General features: G+C 35.8%; 1 protein-coding gene across 8 annotated transcripts in view; it reads left to right on the top strand.

Annotated features, from left to right (window-relative positions):
• The window catches only part of NME7 (NME/NM23 family member 7), a 269,129-nt gene that overhangs the window by 79,111 nt on the left and 165,310 nt on the right, over positions 1–24,708 (top strand). For all 8 annotated transcript variants that reach the window (XR_012032960.1, XR_012032963.1, XR_012032961.1 and 5 more), the window contains exon 7: positions 9,082–9,187. Coding sequence is in view for 2 of the 8 variants with exons in the window: in XM_072830516.1 (XP_072686617.1) it covers positions 9,082–9,187 (106 nt within the window). In the remaining 6 variants the exon portion in view is untranslated. The remainder of the gene's footprint in view (positions 1–9,081; positions 9,188–24,708) is intronic.

Raw genomic sequence — 24,708 nt, 5'->3', positions numbered from 1 at the left:
CAAATAAGATTAAAAATTCAATTATTAAAGACTCCTCAGTGAATTTTTATTTCTTTTATAATAGAATCACAAGCTTCCAGAGCTTCACCTGATCTGATTCCCATCTGTTTCTCCAAATTTATCTCCAAGTAGTGTCTCCCTTATTCACTGTATCCCAGGTTCACTGACCATCTTACTATTCCTTGAAGAGTGTATTTTTGCCTGGTCATTCAGTTAACAGGAAAGGAGGCAGAATAATTGAGTGGGAGTGAGGGAAAGAGGGGCTGATGAGGTCACAGAAATAGGGGAGATAGCACATGGTTTTGTAGGCCATGGTAGTATTTTTGGCTTTTTCTCTGAGGAAAACTGGGAGGTATTGCAGGGTTTTAAGTGGAGGACTGATATATTTCACTTGGTATATAAAAGGGCCACCCTAGCTACTGCAATGAGAATAGACTGTAGAGGATTAGAGTAGCAACAGGGAACCCAGTTAAGAGGCTCTTAGGATAATCCAGGGAGATGATAGCCTGCACCAGGATGGAAGCAGTGAGAGGAGTATAGAGATACATTTTAAAATGCTTTTAATGGTTGAAGGTCAAATGAGCAAGATCTCCTTCCAGATTGAATGTAGAATATGAGAAAAAGAGAGAGCAAGGATTACTCCACAAAGTTCTTGGCCTGAACAACTAAAAGGCTATAATTTGCCTAACCTGAAATAAGGAAAACTATGGCTAGAGTCAGTGTAGATGGAAGCTCAGGAGTTACATTTTGGACATTGCAGACTTAACATGCATGTTAGTTATCAAAGTAGAGAAATGGTAAGTAAAAAATCTGGTTATGCGAGTTTGGAGTTGGGGAGGGAAGTCTGAACTAGTGTCATAATATGGGGTCACTGGCACCTGGATGGTATCAGAGTCATGAGACTGGTTGAGATTACCTGGGAGAGACTACTTATAAAGAAGAAAAGAGAACAAAGATGGAGCCTTTCTGTTCTAGTAAAAGGCTGAAGAGCAGCAAAGGAGGTAGAGAAGGAGCCATCAGTGAAGTAGAAGGAAAAAACTCAGACCTAATTATGTTCTGGAGGCCAAGTGAGGAAAGTATTTTAAAGAGAGAGAATGATCAGTGGGGTCAAATGAGGCAGATCTATCAGGAAAGAGGGGAGGCCGAGAATTGACTATTGGACTTTACACTACAGAATCATTGTAGAAGTTGGTAAAAGATGGAAGAATCGAGGCAAAGTCCTGCTGGAGTGGATTTAAAAGAAAATTGGAGACAGCAGATATAGAAGCTTTTTTGAGGAGTTTTGATGCAAGTTGAGAAAAGAAATAAGGTGGTAGATATGAGGAAAAGCAGGGTCTTTTTTTTTTTTTTTTAAGAAGAGAAGAATTACAGATGTGAAAAATTGAAGATGTAGGAAAAAGAGGGAGACTTAGTGGTACAATGTCATTGATTAGGTGAGAAGGAATGGAAATTAGAGCACAGACTGCACATTGGTGCAGGGATAGTCATCTGGCACAACAAATGGGAAGGCAGATTATGTCTATGTAGATGCTTATTCTGATTGATTCACTTTTAATAAGACAGGAGAGAGCAAGGTCAAAAACAGCAGAAGTGAGGATAAGGGACAAGGTGTTTATTGGTTTGAAGAGAGAAAAGATGTAAAATAATGATCAAAAAGACTAGGAACCTTTAATCTGTGGAATCTGATACTGTCTCTGGATAGATAGTGCCAGAGTTGAGTTGATTTCTTAGATACCTTGCTGGTGTCTGAGAATTGCTTTGGTGTTCTGTGTGAGTAACCCCTCCCCACATTGGAATTGTGTCTGGAACACCTAAAAGACATATTTTTATTGGATATTAATATAGGTTGTATATATTTAATACTGTTGATGCTGAAAATAAGTGGGTTCAGAAATGTAAGGGAGGGTTTATACTTTAATAAAGATAAAGCTAGTCTTGTCTTAAGTATATATGTTTGTATGTTTCTATGTTTGCACATATATAATGTGCTAAGGTTTAGAAAAATGCATATCTGCAAATACAGTTTACATAATGATTTTTTTCTTCTTTTTGTAGTGGAGAAGCTTCTGCAGAGTTAGCAGGGCATGATCTGCCCTGCTTCTGTTTAGGTCCTATTATTTTAGTGTGTGATTTGTTTGATCCTTTATCCTAAAGAAATGTCTTAAACATAATTTTTTCGATTTTGTACACTTAAATTTTTTAGCTCTTTCTGACATTCATCCCTGAAATATCCCATTGTTATGAACCTTTTAGGATATACCTTTTCTTAGCTCTTGTCTTGGGAGGAGTATTGTGGACATCACATTATCTGACTAGCTATCAAAGAGAAATTCTCTTGCTGGAACACACAGCATACATGAGGAAGTGGGGACAGTGCATGTAAATAAAAAATTGAAAAACATCATACAAGCATCCCCAAATAGTCTCTCCTTGATCTTAAATTCCTATTAGTTACTATTTAATCCTCTTTTCTGTCTTATCCAGACTATATTCACCATTTTCTCTTCTTCATTTGCCTTTGACTACTCATTGAGAGCAGTCACTACAATTTGGCTTCATCCTTTCATTCCACTGACATCATTTTGGCTAAGGAAAATTGTTCATTTCTTTTGTATCTTTCCAGTCAGAACCCTAGTAGAGTTTTTCATGAAACCTAATGAAATTCTTGCATAGAAGAGCCAAAAGAGCCACGGAAATTTTGAAGGAGAGTATTGGTGATAAGATGGCTAATTTATGCAATAGGAAGCCTTTTATAAAGCTTTAGTAGGAAAAGCAGTATGATATTGGCATGGGAGTAGACAACTATGTCATTGTAATAGCCCAAGTGCTCAAGAAATGACTGAGCATATCAAGTGGCAAGTGTGAGGAGAAACTAGAACCTATGCCATACACTGTTGATGAGAATTTCAAATGGTAGAGTCACTTTGGAGAACAAGTTGGCAGTTAACTAAAAAACTAAACATATTACCTACCCTATGATCCAACCATTCTTAAGTATTTTCCTAGGAGAAATGAAAGCAAATATCAACACAAAGACTTATACAGAACAGTTTTTTTCATAGCAACCTTATTTGTGATATCCAAAAACTGGAGATAACCCAAATGTCCAAGAGAAGAGTGAATAAACAAATCATATTAACACATGTAATAGTATTTGGCAATAAAAAGGAATGAAATATTGATATGCACTATAGTGGATGAATCTCTAATCTTGCTAAGTGAAAGAAGCTGGACAAAAGAGCACATACTGTATAACTTAAGTAAAATTGTTAATTCATCATGATGGAAAACAAATCATTGGTTACAGGGCCAACTTATTAATGGTAATGAAGGTAATGGTGATGGTTAAAAGTGGGGGAGGCAGGGAGAGGCAGAAGAAAGGGATTACCCAAAAGAAGGAGGGGTGACTGATATGTTTAGTATCTTGATTGTGGTGATGTTTTCACAAGAATAAACCAATCTCAAAACTCATCAAATTATATCCTTTAAATATATTCAGTTTAAAGTATGTTAATTGTACTTCAACAAAACCTAAGAAGCAGTAACAACAACTCTGCTCAACTATTACCAATTTCTTGGTTCTGTGTGAGGTATCCTTCCTTGATGCTTGCTTCATACCTACTGCATACCTCTATTATTCACCGTATTTTAAAAGTATTTGTGGTTATGTTTACTCTCCTAGTAGACTGAATTCCTTGAGGATATCCATCCAATTCATTATCATACCTCCAGAATCTAGGTCACTGGTATTCAGATAAGTTTTGGAATTCAAAACAACAACAAACCTTATGTTTATTGAGTGCTCGCTCTGTGGCAGGCACTGTTCCAGACACTTTAGTATCTCATTTAATTCTCACAATCTCCTGTACAGTTGCTATATCATCCCAATTTGCCCGGAACTGAGACTCAATGAATTTAAGGACCTTGGCCTCATGATGACCTGAGCTGAGGCACTTTTGGCTCCACAGCCCCGTGCTCAACCATCAGCCACCACTGTGTATGCTGAAAGTGGCAGCCTATCTTGTTTTAAACATTACAGTCTTTTAGAATACGGAAGTAATGGAAACGCTTTCAGAGAATTTGGAAATAGAGAAAAGAAAGTTTGGCATTACTAATCCTGCCATTGATGATTATAGTTTATGGCATATTCTGTCCAGCTCATTCCCTTGATCATTTATATAATTTACAAACTAAATGCCATATACATGAATTTTATTTAATTGGATTCCTTTTTTCACTGAATATAACATTTTACATGTTACCAGATTACTGTCATAAGAGTAAACTTCAGTGGGTGCAGACTGTTTTACTGTATGATTATAACATGATTTATTTAAACATCCTTTTACTTATGGACATTTTGTTAGGTTCTCAGTTGTTTTTATTTGTAAATAAGGGTGCATCATGAAGCTAAGTATAAAACTGAAACTAAGTCTTGTGGCTTCGTATTTTACTTCTTAATTTTTAAAAAAAGATTTTATTTATTCGTGAGAAATAGAGGCGCAGAGACACAGGCAGAGGGAGAAGCAGGCTCCATGTAGGGAGCCCGATGCAGGAGTCGATCCCAGGACCCCAGGATCACACTCTAAGCCAAAGGTAGATGCTCAACCACTGAGCCACCCAGGCATCCTTTATTTCTTAATCTTTTAGATTTTCTGAGAACAGATTTCTTACTTGATGTTGGAGTATGTAGAAAGTTCAATATTTTCATGTTTTAGTCTGGGGCATTTACAAAAATAACATTTATTTTAAGTTACTATGGGGATGCTGGGTGGCTCAGCAGTTGAGCATCTGCCTTTGGCTCAGGGCATGGTCTGGGAGTTCAGGGATGGGGATTTGGGGATCTAGTCCCGCACTGGGCTCCTTGTGGGGAGCCTGCTTCTCCCTCTGTCTATGTCTCTGCCTTCTCTCTGTGTCTCTCATGAATAAATAAATAGTCTTAAAAAATTACTATGTAAAAGCTTTGGAGAAACTTTTAACTGGCAACCATTTAGTGATACTGTTTTTTTTAAATTTTTTAAAAATTTTTATTTATTTATGGTAGTCACACACACACACAGAGAGAGAGAGGCAGAGACACAGGCAGAGGGAGAAGCAGGCTCCATGCACTGGGAGCCTGACGTGGGATTCGATCCCAGGTCTCCAGGATCGTGCCCTGGGCCAAAGGCAGGTGCCAAACCGCTGCACCACCCAGGGATCCCTAGTGATACTTTTATTATGGTAATTGAAGATAGGAATGTAGAGTAGTCAGATGTTTTTGTGAGTACCATGGATCTTAGGTGAGGTTTGTGAAACAGTGCAACTGTATACTTTACAATTTGTTAAATAAAATATAGTAAAAAAAAGTTGAAGATTCCATGAGCCTTTATTTTCAGGGAAAGTTCCATATCTCTATCTTTCCCTGGTAGGTAGTTTAGGAACATAAAAAAAAAAGGCTAAGAGTAATAGCAAGGACTCTTGGAAGGAGAGGAGCTTTGTGCAGTATGTTTAAGCAGCTCAAATCACAAAGGGATATGAACATTTTTTTATGCAACTTTACATTTATTGTGTGAAGTCTTTAAAGTAGTTGCCATAACAATGACCTAGTAGAAGTGCTCTTGCAAATGTTAGTTTAGATTGATAATTGGGATAGGATAACCTACGCAGGGAGAAAGAGAAAGGCATAAAATAGAATTACTCACTTTCACGGAGAAGGTATATTTAAGTAAAACTTTTATATTCCTTGCCTTAAATATACATTTATTCAGCATATGTAAATGAGTACTTGGAAAGCTGGCATTTTCATATTTAAAAGTTGAGGAAGAAAAGAAATGGAAGTTGAGACCAAAATAATTGGCCCCAATAATTGGTTAAAACTAGAGGCAGAACAACTGAGCACAGCTTCTCTACTTTTGAAAGCCAGAGGACGGAAAAAGTTTGCGACTTTGGAACCAGTATGACCTGGTTTTGAATACTGACTTTGTCACTTGCTAACTTGTAAGGGCTTGTTATTCAAGCTTTCGGGGTGTCATTTCTCTCATTTATGCAATTTGGACAGACATATTTTATTTAGCACATGCAGAGGGTTTTTTTTTCCTCTGAATTTCAAAATATTAATTGAGCTGTTAGTGAACAAAACAAGGTCCTGACTCACTTGGAGCCTACATCTATTCTGATATTTGGGGGGATACCAGATAATAAATAAATAGGTATAAAGCATGTCATGTGGTAAGTGCTCTGAAGACAATAAAGAAGGGGAAGGGATAGAAAAAGACCAAGATGGAGGAAGGATTGTGTGTTGAGTAGAGGCAAGGAGTGCTATTAAGTATGGGGTCAGGAAGTCTTCATTTTAAGCAGAGATCAGAAGGAAGTGAGGGAGAAAACCATGCAAGTATTAGGGAGAAAGAGTATTCCGGGAGACAGGGAATAAAACATGCAAAGTTTTGAGGTGAGAACATGTTTGCTTTGTTTAAGTAAATTGTGAGTGGATGGGGTCAGTGATGCCGGGTTGGAAATCTAAGTGTTTTCATGTGAATAGGAGTTTAGCTCAAGTTATAGGTAGGAGCCAGATCACATAAGGCTTTGCAGACATCTAGAACTTTAACATTCATTCTGAATGAGATAAAAGACCATTGGAGAGTTCTGCGCAGAGGAGCGGCGCCATGTGTTTTATAGGTTTCATGCTGCCTGCTGTATTAAGAATAGATCAGGCCAGGTGGGCGTAGGTGTGTTGGGGGAAAAGTTGGAATGGGAGATCAGTGAGGAGGTTAGCGCAGATGTCAAAGGAAGAATTGGTGGTGGGCATGGCCCAGGGTGACAGATGTGGAAGTGGTCAGATCCTGGATGCATTACAGAGGATTTCCTGTTAGATTGAATGGATGGCAAAGAAAAGGAGAAGAGAAATCAAGGATCATTCTAAGGTTTTTTCTTAGGCCTGTGATGGTGGAGGGGCAGGAGAAACAGGGTGGAAATGAACAGATTTATGGGAAACAGTGGAAATCAAGATGTTTTAAATATGAATTATCTCTAAGTGGTAGTGGCATAGATATGGGTATGGAGTTTAGGGAGGAGGTTGGACTGGACTGGAGGCAGAAATGTGGGAGCCATGAGAATACAGATGACATTTAAAGACATGGGGCTTGGGACACCTGGGTGGTTCAGTGGTTGAGCGCGTCTGCCTTCGGCTCAGGGTGTGATCCTGGAGTTCCTGGATTGTGTTGGGCTCCCGGCATGGAGCCTGCTTCTCCCTCTGCCTATGTCTCTGGCTCTCTCTTTCTGTGTCTCTCATGACTAAATAAATAAAACTCTTTTAAAAAATCAAATAAAGACAAATAAAGACATGGGGCTTGAGTTCACCAAAAGAGTGATTGTAGATGAAAGACGGGCCCTGGAACTCTCCAACATTGAGGGATGAGGACACGTGGGAGAAAACCATCAGAGGAGACGTAGGAGGAGCAACCAGAGGGGTAGGAAGAGAGTCAAGGGATGAAAACATTACAAAATGTAGAGATCACCTGTGTCAAATCCTGTTTGGTCAAGTGAGATGGGGGCTGAGACAGAACCAGGGGATTTGGCAATGTGGAGGTCATATTTAAGAGAGAATGGAGGTGAAGTAAAGACAGAATAAAGACACCTCTTTAGAAGAGTTTTGTGGCAAAGGAAGCAGAGAACCAGGAACCCTAGAGGGGGCATTTCCTTTCCAGTCTGCAACCCTCTTGTCATGCCAGGTTTACTTCATTCATTCGTTATTACTGCCAGGACCTTGCAGGTGTTTGAGCTCTCATCTGTCTGATATAGGTTGTCTGCGAATATGTAATCAAATCATCTTGTGTAGGACTACCAGTGGAAGTTGCTGTTCTTATTGATCAAGAAGAGTAATAAACAAAGGCAGCAATGTGATAGAAAAGTACTTGATGTCTAAGGAATAGAACATTTTTATTCTAAAATGTCTTAATGCCAGAGTTGCACAGGTGTATATACACTGCTATTTGCATAGTTCCTCTATGGTTTTTAAAATTGTACATCAGTGTGGCACACTAACAAATCCTATGATCTTTCCATTTTTAAATTCAACGAGAAATGAGTATTTACTTTGAGTCATTTGTTTTAGGTGCTAAAGGACTTACAAAACTATACAGTTTAGTTACTTGCTTCACATTTGAAAATTGTGAAGGGCAATTACCCAAATAACCACAGTTTTATAGTAATACAGGTACTGATTAGGGGAATCACAAAAGGCCTCCTGGAGGAGGTGATAATTGAAGTGGTAGAGTTCTTTGGAGCTCGGGACAGAGGGTTTTATAGGGAATAGAAGTATAACAGTAATAAAAGCTGAGAAGCAAGAAAGCATCTGTCTAAATAATTAAAAGAATTAATTAGTGTGATTGTGTTTGTGGCTAGTTCAAATTGCTGAGTTGTCATCTACATGAACTATGTGCAAAGCAAATAACATAGCCTGAATCTGGTTATAAAATTAAGTTTATGTGACTTAATTGTATGCTTAGAATGATACTAAGTTGATTAGTTTTTTTTAAAGATTGTATTTTTAAGTAATCTCTATACCTAACATGAAGCTTAAATTTACAACCCCAAAGTCAAGAGTTGCATGTTCTACCGATTGAACCAGCCAGGTGCCCCCAGTTCATTAGTTTTAATTAGTTAAAACTAATTTTGCTATTCTGGTTCTTAAATACTAATCTGTTTCTATAAAGAATTCCTAGTTTTTAATGTTACATATTTTAATAAAAAGTTTAAAATTGGACCTGTGTCTATGAACTATTGCTTTGGGGAAAATAAGAACTTTGTATTCATTATTGGCAATATTTAAAATATGTTAAGATATTTTTAGTTCTCATCCTGGGGAAGAATGATACATATTCTCATTACTTTAATTAATACTTTTTTATATGACCTTTTAATTAGAAGACTTAAAACAGGGTTTGGTTAATCAGTTAGTCTTTGTAAAAATCATTTTTAGAAAACTTGAAGCAAAGAATTTATATCATGAAACCTTAAAAGCAATTGCATAGTTTTTCCCAGAAATATACTAGGAGTTCAAGATAAGAGATTACATATGGCAAAGTTATTTCTCTTTGTCTTTAGGAAATGGAGTTATTTTTTCCTTCAAGTGGAGTTTGTGGACCAGCAAACACCGCTAAATTTACCAATTGTACCTGTTGCATTATTAAACCCCATGCCATCAGTGAAGGTAAGTGCTATGTTGAAAGAATATATCCAAATACATGTTGTAGGAGCTTTTTTTTTTTTTAGTTTATTTTCTTGACGTATTTTATATGTAGAAATTAAAATATAACTTTAATATTTTAAGTTTTTTCTTTGAAGTCACATGAATAAAGGCCATGAGGGAAAAAAATCTGTGTACATCTATATTTATCTTTGTATCTACATTTTTTAAAAAGGTGTTTGTTGAGTTGCTGATCATGGTCATGATTATCCTGTTTTAGGTCTTGATTCTTTGACTTTTAATCTACCTCCTTTCCTTCCAATCACATAACCAATTCACTTAATTCACTGAAATAATTCTCCTAAGGTACAATTTAAAACAATGTCTACCATATCTATTGTATGCCCTTTTTGAGGAAGCTGGAGAAACTTCCTATAGTTCTTAGTATCTGAAATCAAGTTCTTTGAACATATACTTATGCACACATGTATATACACATGTATGCACATGCATAGATAGGTAGATATGTGTATATGGCTGTAGAGTTTGCAAACTTTTTTATCTTTATTTTTCTTCTCTTTATTTTATTGTGTTGTATGTAGTTTTGTCAACTATTCCAAATCTTTTTGGAAATGAGATGGGTATAATTTAAAAGATTATCCTTTAAAAAACCCTAGAATATTCTAAATAGTAAACATAATTGAATGGGTTTTTTAGTTTCACTTTTTCTAAATATCAAAGTAATTTAGGTATACACTAGGAAATTTGGGGGAAAAAGTAAAAAAGGAAACAGTAAAAGTTACCTGTTTTCCCATTATCTTGATATAGTCATTGTTTATATTTTTATATTTCCTCTACATCATTTTCTTCTGAATGTGTGTGTGTGTGTATATATATACACTGACATGTCATTGCTAACATGGTTGAGATGTATGGCCATAGGCTTATTGTTTTAATTTAATTTTAGGGGGCATTTTTGGATGTTCTTAATTCTTCATTTTGGATGTTCTTAACAGTTGTACACTATGTAATCATATAGATGTATAATATTGAGATACTTAGGTTGTTTCCAGGTTTTTGATGTTAAAAATAAAGCTTTGAAGAATATTTTTGAGCATTAATATTTGACAATATCTCTAATCATTTCCTCTGGCTAGTTTCCTGAAAATAGAATTATTGGTTGAAAGATCTGAGCTTTAAAGATCTTGTTGCATAACGAATGTTTCTTTAATTATTGAGGAAGTACTTTAATATCTTGTAGATCCTTAGGACCACAATTACGGGGAACTACTATGGATGATGGCTAACGAACATTTACAGAGGCCTTAACACTTGCTGGGTTGTAAACTGAGTACCTTATACATTATCTCCTTTATTTTTATTTTATATATATATATATATATATATTTTTGAAGTTAAATTTGCCAACATATTGTATAGCACCCAGTGCTCATCCCATCAACTGCCCTCCTCAGTGCCCGTCACCCAGTCACCCCATCCCCCTGCCTGCTTCCCCTTCCACTATTCCTTGTTTGTTTCCCAGAGTTAGGAGTCTCTCATGTTTTGTCACCCTCTCATTTTTCCCACTTATTTTCCCTCCTTTCCCCTATAATCTCTTTCACTATTCCTTATATTCCCCGTATGAGCAAAACCGTGTAATGATTGTCCTTCTCCAATTGACTTACTTCACTCAGCATAATACCCTTCAGTTCCATCCACGTTGAAGCAAATAGTGGGTATTCTTCCTTTCTCCTTTAATATTCACAGCAATATTGCCAAGTAGGTGGGTGTATCATTCTTTTCCAGATAAGTGAGCTGAGGCTATCTGAGAATAAGGTATTTCTGCCAATTTAGAGTAAGGAATCCAAGATACAGACCTGGTTTCTTTTTTTTTTTTTTTTTTTTCAGACCTGGTTTCTTAACCTCCATGTTCTTTCCTCAATGTGTATGACTCCATAGCAAGATGGTTATAATAACATAGTTAGCAACACTTCCACAGAAAGTAATAATAATATTTGAAACAGCTGGTGTTGATAAACTATAAGCTATAGAAAACAAAATTGGGATTTTATGTTGCATTCATTTTTTTCTTAACCTTGGGATGAATATCACACACTTACACCCACATTCATATACATACATAACATATACATGTTTTAATGTGATGAGACAAATTCTTGTTTAAAGGCCTAGACTTCATTAAAAAGCTTATGTTTGGCATCTTAATACTTTTCAATTGTTATTTTTCTCCCTCCCCCTTTTTTCCTCAATTGGATTTTTAACTGATTTAATTTTTTTCAGTAAAATGTAGTGCTTGAAGAGACAGGAATAAAATAGAATCATAGTCAACACTGTTATATACTTTAATAATTGCATAGATAAACATAACAAATCTAGTAACAATGATCAAAAAGATATCAAAATAACTAATTTTATATTTATACAGGTTTAAGTAATTTTTAGTCAGCTATTCTTTAAAGATTAGCTATATTTCATGTGTTTATATTTCACATGTAACATTAGAAACATATGAGTTGATTAAAGGACATTTTTGTAAAAACTAATCAGATGGCAGAATACTTTAAACTTTGGCATTTCAAGGCTTTTTTTTCCCCTTTTCTTTCTAAATATCAATTTTTAGGAATCTTTATACACCAGTTTTAAATGTGCAGTTAATCTAGCTCAGAGTTTAAATTGTGGCCACAATGAAATACAGTTTGGAGTCTTGCATTGAGCTTATTGTTAGATTTATGCAGACCCTTGAGAGCTTGTTTGGAGGTTCTAGCAGGGGAGCGCAGCTACTCCTATACCCTTGACGGAAGAATGGTCCTCCTCTATCGGGGATGGTCGTCCTCTTCCACCGAGCACGAGCACGCAGCTTAGCACGAGCACGCAGCTTCGGGAGGGAGGCACATGGAGCGGTGAGGGAGGAAGGGGACACCCGCCTAGCCAGCCAGATCAGCGGAATCAACCCTGGCGGTCAATGGGTTGACAGATGTCGCAGCCAGATCGCCCTCACATCCTATGCAGGCCCTTTCATTGCTGGTTTTTGTTTATCTTTTTCTATAATGATCTCACTTCCTGGTATATTTAATTTCACCTATGGTCTAGTGTAGGTGTGAGGGGAGAAGAGATTTTTTTTTTTTTTAAAGGAGTTGTTGATAAGAGAACAATTGAAATCAAATTGGTTCATTTCCTTCTGTTGACTATCACTCCCCCAAAGAAGGCCAGAATAGCTATAATGAAGCCACAACTTCTGCTTATTGCAAGGAGAGCACATCTTGACAGTCTTAGCTATCAGGGAGAGCTAATAAAGCAGATATTGTAGAGTCTTGGGTGTGACCTTAAGAGATTTAAGGTGGGTCTTTCACTACAGTGATGTGATTGAAACTGCATAAAGTTCCTGATATAATAGTTTAGGATTAGTGGAAACAGTGAGACAAAGATCTTAACCAAGACTTGTAAGCGTACAGTTGTTGGATAAGCGAGTTGTTTGTCCAGTTGAGGGAATATTGCGAAAAGGGGACTGTTTGAGTAGTCTATTGTTGGGGTAAATGGACTTTGGGGAAGTTCCTGAAGTGAACAATGAAGCTATTTACTGATTTACAGCCTTATCTTTGGGTAAGAATTTCTTGGCACAAATAATAAAGTCATGTGGATGTAGGCAGCCTTAGTTCTTAGTTCTATAGTTAATCTATGTGGATGTGGAGAGATCTAGAAAAGAGGCACCTTAGTTTGCAGAAGAGATAGGTGGGAAAAAATAACAAGGTGTGCTTTGCAAGTCTTTTTATGTTTGTAGATTGAAGTACATTTTGTCGTTTGGGGACTCCGGTTTTAAAAGGGAAGAAAACCAAGGCGAATGTTCTTATATTCTTTTTTCTTTTTTTAACTTAAAAACTGCAATGCATTTGTTTTGATGTCCTCAGTTTTACTTCCATGTAGTTAGTTTAATTCCATCAATGAAATGAATCATTTTTTCTCTGAAATCAGGCTCTGTAGGCTTGAATTTTGGCTCTGCTACTTACTAGTCATGGGATATCAGATAAATTACTTAACCTCTTTGTACCTTATTTCCTTATCTGTAAATAAGAATAATATAGAATACCCTCTTTAATAGGTAACTGTAAGGATTAAAAGCATTGAATGTAATGATTAAATGACTAAATGATTAATTAACTGATTAAATGTAAGGATTAATGTGTTAAATACAGTGCTTAAACATTTAAAGTGCTATGTGTGTTAGACGGTATGACTATTATGATTACTACTCTATTACTAGTGCCATCACCACTACTACTAATGTCATTACCTTTTCATTTTTAACTAAAGTTAATGACTCCTTAGTAACAAAGCAATAGATTAAAATGCTAACAAATTGCAACTTCCACATCAATCATCCACAGGAAAAAAAAAAAAAAAGAAGGAAAATCCCTATCATTGTTTACATCTAGTTGATTCAGCAGCTATCAGCGATTATCTATACTGATCGTCTGTGGTCTATTGTGGTTTGCCCTGGGCAGGAGGGGGCAGGAGGAGCCACTAGTGCCCCCAAATTTAGCCTTTTTGAAATATTAAAGTCCTGAAGTTTTGTTGGAAATTGTCCTTAGAACAGATTTATACATTAAAGAGTTTACTGCATCATTTATAAATTGGTCTTTCTGAAATTTAGTTTATTCCTCAGTAAAATGAGTCAAGATAGTTTATAAGTTTCCTCTCAGCCTCTAAACCCAGTATTCTGTATTCCAGTGTTGTGTATTAGCTGCAAAATTAATGCTATTTTCATGGAGACTGTTTCAAAGATTTTATTTTTAAAAAGACATATATAGACAGACTTGGAGTCTGTTTGCATTTAATTAATTAGAAAGCAAATTTATTTATTTATTTATTTATTTATTTATTTATTTATTTATGGAAGCAAATTTATGAGAATATTGGCCAGTTTGTAAATTCACCCCAGAATTGGCTCTGATATGTTAGTTGGAACAGGATGAATAACAGCAAGATCATATTTATCAAGTTTTTCACTTTTAAAATTGAGTTATTCTTACTCAGAGCATCTTGCAGAGTTTTAATATCCACCCAGAATGGTAGTTTTGTTGCTAGGTAGGCCCAGAACCCTGTAAGACACATGCCACCTAATGGCAGCCCCCTGAATTTGAGGGGGCCGATAGAATTGGTTAAGTTCTCAGCTTTTTTGTTAGATTTCCTTTAAGTAATTTAGCTTCTTGGAAACTGGGAAACTAAGGCTGCACGAAATTTTTTAGTGCAAAGACTTTGTATGTAAACATTGTAAATCTAACTCCTTCCATGAAAATTCCTGGAGTGTGCCGTTTTGCTTAGAATGTCACAATTTTGGAGTTTTGTGAATGTTTTATGTTCTATCTGAAAGAATAAACAAAACAGTTGGAGGGAATTTATAACATGTACCAAGTGCAGTGAACTACACATAGTTCACTGCCTTTGAATGCATTGAGTGCAGTGAATGAATTGAGTGATCTTGAAGCACAAAATTATAGGCCATGAAAATCCCTAATGAATTTGTAAGTTATGAGAGCTTTAAATGAAATTAGTGATTTAAAAGGAGTTTCAAAACTTTTTCTGGTTTCATGGTCCTGCAGAAATAGGTATGTATTAGGCTATTGAGAAATTTTTATTTAGAAACAGTGAAATTTTGTTTGCTAATATGTTTCAACATCTAATAAGCTTTAAAGTAAAATGTGAGTCCCTAGGATTGTCAGTTACGATAACTTGACTAAAGGCAGAGGGGAAAAATCAAATCTTGTTAGTGAGATACTTAGGGATTCTCTTAACTACAACAAACAACAAAACCAGTTTCAATACTACCAGTTGACATTTATGGAGTGTTAAGTACTTTACATGAATTATTTTATCCTCAAAACTCTAGCATAGGTAGTATTTGAAGCCCATGTCACATTGAGAAAACCTAAGCAATGAAGTTAAGTAACTGGCCCAAAGTCACACAGCTCTTAGGTGGTGGGGTTGGTATTTGTACCATTTGCCATCATTGTATCACATTGTACCATTTTGCCTCCATGTAGATTATCACATAAACTCTATAAATTCTCATCATCAAGTTTGATTATTAACCACCTTTTACAGGTGTGGAATTGAAAAATTAGAAGGGAGAGTTAACATGCTGAATTCTAGAGCTATTTGATTTCACAGCTGGGATTATTTGTACTATTCCATGAATACTCAGGTCAATTGATTGCTTGTGGAAAGCCATTCTGGATAGGTTATATAATAAGTGGTATGAAGGGTGATTTAAATACCTTACATCGCAAGAGGGTGAAACATACATTTTAAGATAGGACTTAGAAAAATTACTGCCATTCTGGTCATTAGTGGCAGTTAAGAGACAAATAATGAACAAGTTCTTGAGAATTATAAACTTAGGATATTTCCTTAAAACTTTTCCAGTTAAATGGGAATGTTTTACACACACACACGCACACACACACACACACACTTTAATTACTGCTTTATTTATTTATTTTTTAGAGAGGAAGAGAGAGATAGGGGGAGGAACAGAGAAGGGGAGGGAAGGAGAGGGAAAAAAAATCTCAAGATTCCATGTTGAGCCCCAGACTGTTATGGGGTTTAATCTCTTGACCCTAGATCACAACGCTGAGTGGAAATCAAGAGTCTGAGATATTGGGTCACCTGAGTGGCTCAGTGGTTGAGCGTCTACCTTTGGCTCAAGTTGTGATCCCAGGACCCTGGGATTAAGTTCTGCATCAGGCTCCTTGCAGGGAGCCTACTTCTCCCTCTGCCTATGTCTCTGCCTTTCTCTCTGTGTCTCTCATGAATAAATAAATAAAATCTTTAAAAAAAAAAAAAAGAGCCTAAGACATTTAACTAATGAGCTACCCAGGTGCTACTATTTTTTATACTCCTAAAGATGTTTGACTAAAAGCTGTCCTTATTTTTTTCCTTATGTATTTCAAGGACCTACTTTTTTTAGGTATCACTTATTTACACCTGTTTGAGTTACTCTCCCTTGCTTCTGCATTCCAGTGCCACTGGCTACTGTTCAGATCCCCGAATACTCCTAGTTCCTACTCTTCTCAGGATCTTCTTCCTTACTTTTCCCTTTGTCTGAACTGTGCATGCCCTCCTTCCCAACCTCCAAATGTTATTTCCTCAGGGAAACCTAACTCTCCCAGAAGATACTAGCTACCCAAATGACATGTTCTTTTGACACTCTGCTTTTCCTTCAGAGCCCTAAGCACAGTTTGCTGTTATATATTAATCCATATGCTTTATATTATATATTGATTTATGACTAATGATTTTGTTCCTTTCCTCCACAATAATGCAAACTACAATTGCAGAAATAGTTATTTTTCTCTAAATATTTTGCTCTCTTCGTTGTAAATTTTTTTTTTTAAGTCATGTGTTATTTAGGAGTCTCTTTTAGTGTCTGCACATTGTTAAGGAATGTGGTCTCTATGATAATTTGATCACTGAAATTTGTTGATATATTAAATTTAAAAAAATATTTGCAGAAGGTGCTTGTAAAGAAGGATATTTGTTACATTGTTCTCTCTTTATTTATAAATAATTGTTGATTCGAATCTGTTGTTCAGATCTACAGTTGTCTTCCCCCCACCCCTTTTTCTTTTTGGTATGCTTGGTATATCAGCTTCTGAAAAAAAAGTTTTAAAAAATTCTTCCATGTTAAAATTACTCATTATTATGAATTTGTCAGTTTCTCCTTTTACTTTAGCCTGTTTTTACCATGTATATCCTGAAGCTGCATTGTTACCTGTGATTATTATATCTTTTTGTTTATTTTATACTGTCTTACTTCATTTCCATTAATTGTTTTGTGTTGTTTACCTTTAAGGGTGGCATATGTTTCCTTCAAGTTTTTTATCCTTTTGCTTCAATGTATATGTTATAGCCACTGTGGCTAAATTTTTTATTTCCATTTAAAATTTTTTTCTTTTTTTCTTTTTTTTAAGAGTTTATTTATTCATGAGAGACACAGAGAAAAAGCAGAGACACAGGCAGAGGGAGAAGCAGGCTTCTCGCAGGGAGCCCGATGCGGGACCTGATCCCGGGATTCCAGGATCATGCCCTGAGCCAAAGGCAGATGCTCAACTGCTGAGCCACCCAGGTGTCCCTAAATTTTTAATTTTTTCAATGCAATCTAGCAGTCTTATCTTAGAATAATAGTTGAATTTAACCTATTGCCATTTATCATGGTTACCAATGCATTTGAAGTGACAGGTTCTCATGAACAGGGAACACTGCACTTCATATAACATCACTATTTTCAAGATCAGAAGACACAGATGACTTTCTTAACACACAGAAACACAGAGAGGCAGACAAAAGGAGGAGTCAGAGAAATTTATCACAAATGAAAGAACAGGACAAGGCCATAGGCAGAGATCTAAGTGAAACAAATATAAGTAATATGCCTGATAGAGAATTTAAAGTGATGATCATAAGATACTCACTGGACTTGAGGAATGGAAGACATGAGAGAGACCCTTAACACAGAGATAAGGAATAACATAGCAGAGATAAAGGGCTCAATAAATGAAATGAGAAACACGCTTCATGGAATAAAGAGCAGGATAGAAGAAGCAGAGGAACCAATTAGAGATCTAGAAGACAGAGTAATGGAAAGTAATGAAGCTAAACAAAAGAGAGAATTATGCAAAATGAGAATAGACTTAGGGAACTCAGTGATTCAATCAAATGCAATAACATTCATATTATAGGAGTCCCAGAAGAAGAAGAGAGAGAAAAGGAGGCAGAAAATTTATTTGAAGAAATAATAGCTGAAAACTTCCCTAATCTTGGGGAAGGAAACAGATATCCAGATCCGGGAGGCACAGAGCATTCCCATCAAAATGAACAAGAGGACACACATCAATACATATTGTAATTAAATTTGCAAAATATAGTGACAAAAAATCTTAAAGGCAATAAGAAAAAAGCAGTCAGTAACTTATAAGGGAAATCCTATAAAGCTAGTAGATTCTTTTCAACAGAAACTTTGCAAGCCAAAAGGGAATGGGATGGGACATATTCAAAGAACTGAATGGGAAAAATCTGCAGCTAAGAATGCTCTGTCCTGCAAGGCTATCATTCAGAATAGGAGGAGAAAGAAAAATTTCCCAGACAAACAAAAATTAAAGGAGTTCATAACCATTAAACCAGCCCTATAAGAAATATTAAAGAGGTCTCTTTGATTGGAATGGAGATACCAAAATTGATAGTATAAAGGCAGGAAACACAAAAGCGTTAAAAATGAATATATCTGTAAAAAAGTAAGTCAAGGAACTCCCCCCCAGGAAAGGATAATAAGATATAATAACATATGCCTAAAACATGGTGAGGAGAGGAGAAAAGAATGGGTTCAAACATAAACGACCATCAACCTTATATAGACTGCTTTATGCAGAAGAGGTTATAGCTTAATGGCAACTGTATATTAAAAACTGCTAATAAACATGCAAAGAATAAAGAGAATGAATCCAAATGTATCACTAAAGAAAATCAGCAAATAGGAAAGAAAGACAAGGGATCAGAGGAAATCTATAGAAACAACTGCAAAACAAATAATAAAATGGCAATTAATACATATCAATAATTACTTTGAATGTAAAATGGACTAAATGCTCCAATCAAAAGACATAAGGTGACAACGAGTCTCATCTATATGCTGCTTATAAGAGATTCATTTTAGACCTAGACACCTATAGATTAAAAGTGAAGGGATGGAGAAACATCTGTCATGCAAATGGATGTCAAAAGAAAGCTGGAGTAGCAATACTTATACCAGACAAAACAGACTTTAAAACAAAGACTGTAACAAGAGACAAACAAGGACACTATAAAATAATAAAGGGGATAATCCAAAAGAAGATACGACAATTGTAAATATTTATGCACCCAGCACGCATATACACGCAAATACATGAGGCAGTTAACTAATCAACAGTAATACTATAATAGTAGGGGAATTTAACATTCCACTTACAGCAGTGGATAGATCGTCTAAATAGAACATCAACAAGGAAATAATGACTTTGAATGACACATTGGATCAAATGGACTTAACAGATATATTCATAACATTCCATATGGATTCTTTTCAAGGGTACATGGAACATTCTCCAGAATACATCACACATTAGTCCACAAAACCAGCTTCAATAAATTCAAGAAATTTGAAATCATACTATGCATCTTTTCTGACTACAACACTATGAAACTGGAAGTCAACCACAAGAAAAATCTGGAAGTTTTTTAACACACATAACCTCCATGTATTTGTGTTACGTGGAGGTTAAGTAACATGCTATGAAATAATGAATGGGTCAACCGGAAAATTAAAGAAGAAATTTAAAAAGTACCTAGAAACAAATGAAAATGAAAACACAACCAGAAAAATGGTTCTAAGAGAAGATTTTATAGCAATCTAGAAGCAAGAAAAATGCCTAATAAACAACCTAACTTTACACCTAAAGAAGCTAGAAAAAGAGCAAACAAAACCTACAACCACCAGAAAGAAGGAAATAAAACAGATTAGAGCAAAAACGCATGATAGAAACTGTAGAATAGATTAGTAAAATGAAAAGCTGATTTTGAAAAAAATCAATAAAATTGTTAAACCTCTAGTCAGATTTACTAAGAATAAAAGAGAGAGGACCCCCAATAAACAAAATTACTAATTAAAGAGGAGCCATAAAAACCAGTATTGTAGATTTGTAATAGCATATTATTTTTAAAAAGTACGTGTCAACAAATTGAACAACCTAGAAGAAATAGATTCCTAGGAATGTATAAACTACCAAAATTGAAACAGGCAGAAATAGAAAATTTGAACAGACTCATAACCAGCAAAGAAATTGACTCAGTAATCAAAATAATCCTAAGAAATGAAAGTTCAAAACCGGATGCCCTCACAGGCATATTCTACTAAAGATTTAAAGAAGAGTTGAAACCTTCTTTATTCTTCTCAAATTTTTCCAAAAAAATAGAAAGGAAAGGAAAAATTCCAAATTCATTCTATGAGGCCAGCATTATCCTGATACCAAAACCAGATAAAGACACCACTAAAAAAGAGAATTACAGGCCAGTATTCCTGCTGAACACAAATATAAAAATCTTAAATATTACTAGCAACTGAATACAATACATTTAAAAAAACCATTCACCATGATCAAGTGGGACTTATTCCTGGGATGTAAGGGTGGTTCAGTATTCACAAATCAATTAACATGATACATCATCAATAAGAGAAAGGATAAGAACCATATGATCATTTCAATAGATGCAGAAAAAGCATTTGACAAAATAATAGCATCTTTTCATGATAAAAACCATCAACAAAGTAGGTTTAGAGGGAACATCCCTCAACAGAATAGAGGCCATATATGAAAAATCCACAGTTAATATCATCCTTAATGAGGAAAAATCTTTTCCCTAAAGTCAGGAATGAGACAAGGATGTCCACTCTCATCAATTTAATTCAGTATAGTACTGGAAGTCCTAGCCACAGCAATCAGATAACAAAAAGTAATAAAAGGCATCCAAATCAGTAAGGAAGAAGTTAAACTTTCATTATTGGCAGATGACATGATACTATATCTAGAAAAGCTGAAAGACTTCACCAAAAACCTGCTAGAGCTGCTACACAAATTCAGTAAAGTCAGAGGATACAAAATCAAGGAAAAGAAACTTGTTGCATTTCTATATTCCAATAATGAAGCAGTCGAAAGAGAAATTTAGAAAAGAATCCCATTTACAACTGAACCAAAAATAATAAGATACCCAGGAATAAACCTAACAAAATTGGTGAAAGACCTGTACTCTGAAAACCATAAAACACTGAGGAAAAATTGAAGAAGACGCAAAGAACTGGAAAGACATTCTATGCTTATGGATCGGAAGAACAATGTTAAAACAGTGTTAAAATGTCCATACTATGCTTGAAGCAATCTACACATTTAACGTAATCCCTATCAAAATACCAACAACAGGGGATCCCTGGGTGGCTCAGCAGTTAAGCATCTGCCTTCAGCCCAGGGCGTGATCCTGGAGTTCCGGGATCAAGTCCCATGTCGGGCTCCCTGCATGGAGCCTGCTTCTCCCTCTGCCTGTGCCTCTGCCTCTCTCTCTCTCTCTCTCTCTCTGTGTTTCTTTCTGTGTCTCTCATGAATAAATAAATAAATAAAATCTTTAAAAAAAATACCAACATTTTTCACAGAACTAGAACAAACAGACCTAAAATTTGTATAGAAACAAAAAAGACGCTGAATAGCCAAAAAGCCTTGAAAAAGAAAAGCAAAGCTGGAGGCATCACAATTCTGGACTTCAAGTTATATTACAAAGCTGTAGTCATCAAAACAGTATGGTAGAGGCACAAAAATAGACACGTAGATCAATGGAACAGAAAGAAAACCAGAAATAAGCCCATAGTTATATGGCCAGCTAACCTTCAACAAAGCAAGAAAGAATATCCAATGGGAATAAGACAGTCTCTTCAACAAATAGTGTTGGGGAAACTGGACAGCAACAAGAAAAAGAAAGAAACTGGAGCACTTTCTTATGCAAAAATAAATTCAAAATGTATTAAAGACCTAAATGACAAAAAAAAAAAAAGACCTAAACGTGAGTCCTGAACACATAAAAATCCTAGAAGACAACATAGGCAATAACCTCTTTGACATCAGCTGTAGCAACTTTTTTCTAGGTATGTCTCCTGAGGCAAGGGAAACAAAAACAAAAACTGGTGGGACTACAACATAATACAAAGCTTCTGCACAGTGAAAAAACAATCAACAAAATTAAAAGCAACCTACTGAATGGGAGAAGATATTTGCAAATGACATATCTGATAAAGGGTTAGTATGCAAAGTATATAAAGAACTTAGGAAACTTAGTTACCCCCAAAACAAATAATCCAATTATAATGGGAGAAGACATGAACAGATACTTATCCAAAGAAGACATCCAGATGACCAACAGACAAATGAAAAGATGCTCATCATCACTTGCCATCAAGGAAATGCAAATCAAAACTACAATGAGATGTCACCTCACACCTGTCAGAATGGCTAAAATCAACAGCACAAGAAACAACAGGTGTTGGCAAGGATGTGGAGAGAAAGGAACACTTGTGCACTGGGAATGCAAACTGGTGCAGCCACTATGGAAAACAGTATGGGGATTTCTTAAAAACTTAAAGTAGAACTACCTACCCTACAGTCCAGCAATCGCACCACTGAATATCTACCCAAAGAATATAAAAACATCAATTTAAAGGGATATATGCATTCCTTTATTTATAGCAGCATTATTTACAATAGCTAAGACATTTGGAAGTAGCCCAAATGTCCATCAAGTGATGAATGGATAAAGAAGTGGTATATATACACAATGGTATATTATTCAACCATAAAAAAGAATGAAGTCTTGCTATTTGGAACAACATGGATAGAACTATAGTATAATAAGTAAAAAACATCAAATACCACATGATTTCACTTGTATGGAATTTAAGGAACAATACAAATGAATAAAGGGAGAAAAGGGAAAGAGCCAAACTAAGAAACAGACTCTTAACTACAGAGAACAAACAGAAGGTTACCATAAGGGGGGTAGGGGATGGGTAAAGTAGGTGATGAGGATTAAAGAATGCACTTGTGATGAGCTCTGAGTGATATATGGAATTGTTGAATCACTAGGTTGTATACCTGAAGCTAATATAACACTGTGTTAACTGGCAATAAAGTAAAAGCTTAACAGAAAAGGAAAAGGCGTTAGGAAATAACGAAAAAAGAAAAGAAAAAAGAATGCTTTAAATAGACACTACAAAATCTTCTTTTATCTTCTAAGTTGTTGCTGTGAGAATGTTATTTCTCCTTTTATTAACTTTTATTTTTTAATCAACTGTATTGATGTATAATTTTATATAACTTAATGCACAGTGTATGTGCATCCTAACTAACTGTATGGTACCAGTACTAGTGTTTTAAACTCTCAGGGTTGGGATGCCTGGGTGGCTTAGCAGTTGAGCACCTGCCTTCAGCCCAGGGTGTGATCCTGGAGTCCCAGGATCGAGTCCCATGTCGGACTCCCTGTGTAGAGCCTGCTTCTCCCTCTGCCTGTGTCTCTGCCTCTCTCTCTCTCCCTCTTTCTCTCTCTCTCTGTCTCATGAATAAATAAATCTTAAAAAAAAAAAAAACTCTCAGAGCTAAGAAGTCTTTCTTAATGTATGAACTTGGTCATATCTGCTGTCTCCTTGGAGACATTTGGAGGATGAATAGCTAGTTCTGATTTTTTGAATATGTTATTATGAGAAAGAAGAAGTGAATAGGTTTATCCCAGGCCGGCCTGTGTGCCTTTATGATTATAGGCTCTCTATCAATGACAAAGCAATGACAAGTCATGGTGTCTCTTATCTTTGAAAGTCAGGGCTTGCTCTTCACATCTGATTGGAATAAAGAAACATCTGTTGCTAGGCAGCCAAAGCACTAATGCCTAGCAACTGTGGTGTGTATATGAGGAACCTTAGGGTGTCTTTAGAGCCTGGTTAGGTGTAGTATAAGCCAAAAATCTATACTACTTTGTACAAATTAGAGGGCACAAGAATCTAGGTAAAGGAATGGCAAAGAGCTCTGAAAATTCTGTACATGGCAAGGTTAGTTTAATGTACAGTGAATGCCTCTTATAGTCCTGTGGCTTGCCATTTACTAGTTGTGTGATCTTGGAAACATTTATTGAACACCCAAAACCTTATTTCTTTTAATCTGCAAAGTGGAGAGGACAGTATCTACTGCATAAATATGCTAATACATGTGATGCACTTAGAGCAGTTTCCATAGTAAATGTTCAAAAAAATTAGGTACTAATAAAAGCAGTTTTGGAGATTATATCACATGATACATTTTTTAAAAACCTCAATCAGTAGTTAACAGTTTCAGTTATCTATTGCTTTAAAACAAACCATCCCAAAACTTAGTTCCTTAAAAATGATTTATTATTTCTCGTAATTCTCTGGATTACTTGGGCTCAGCTGGTGATTATTCCATGGTATATCTAGGGTCACTTGAGTGGTTTCTTCAGCTGAAAGAAAACCGTGCTGGATGGAGCTAGAAAATACAAGATTTCTTCTCATCCTCCAGAGACTTTCCATGTGGCATCTCATCACTCAGTAGTCCATCCTGGGCTTCTTTTTTGGCATGATTCCTGGCTTCCAAGAACATTTTAAGACAGTTCTCAATGTGTAAGTGCTCATCCACCATCTGCTTGCATCATGTCTTAATGTCTTAATGACTAAAGCAAGTCACATAGCCAAGTCCAGAGTCCAGTATGGGAGGGGATTATTAGGGCATGAATACCAGAAATTATGGCTTACTGGGAACCACCAGTGTGATAGTCTTCTTCAAGTGATATAAGACCTAACGCTTATATTGGGATGTGAAACTCAAACCTGAATCAGTGGTATTGTGGGACACAATGCTTCTCAAAATTTAGTATGTGTTACAGTCACTTGG

Source organism: Canis lupus, chromosome 6 (genome assembly GCF_048164855.1).
Source record: "Canis lupus baileyi chromosome 6, mCanLup2.hap1, whole genome shotgun sequence".
Lineage (NCBI taxonomy): Eukaryota > Metazoa > Chordata > Mammalia > Carnivora > Canidae > Canis > Canis lupus.
This window is presented reverse-complemented; position numbering and strand designations above follow the sequence as displayed.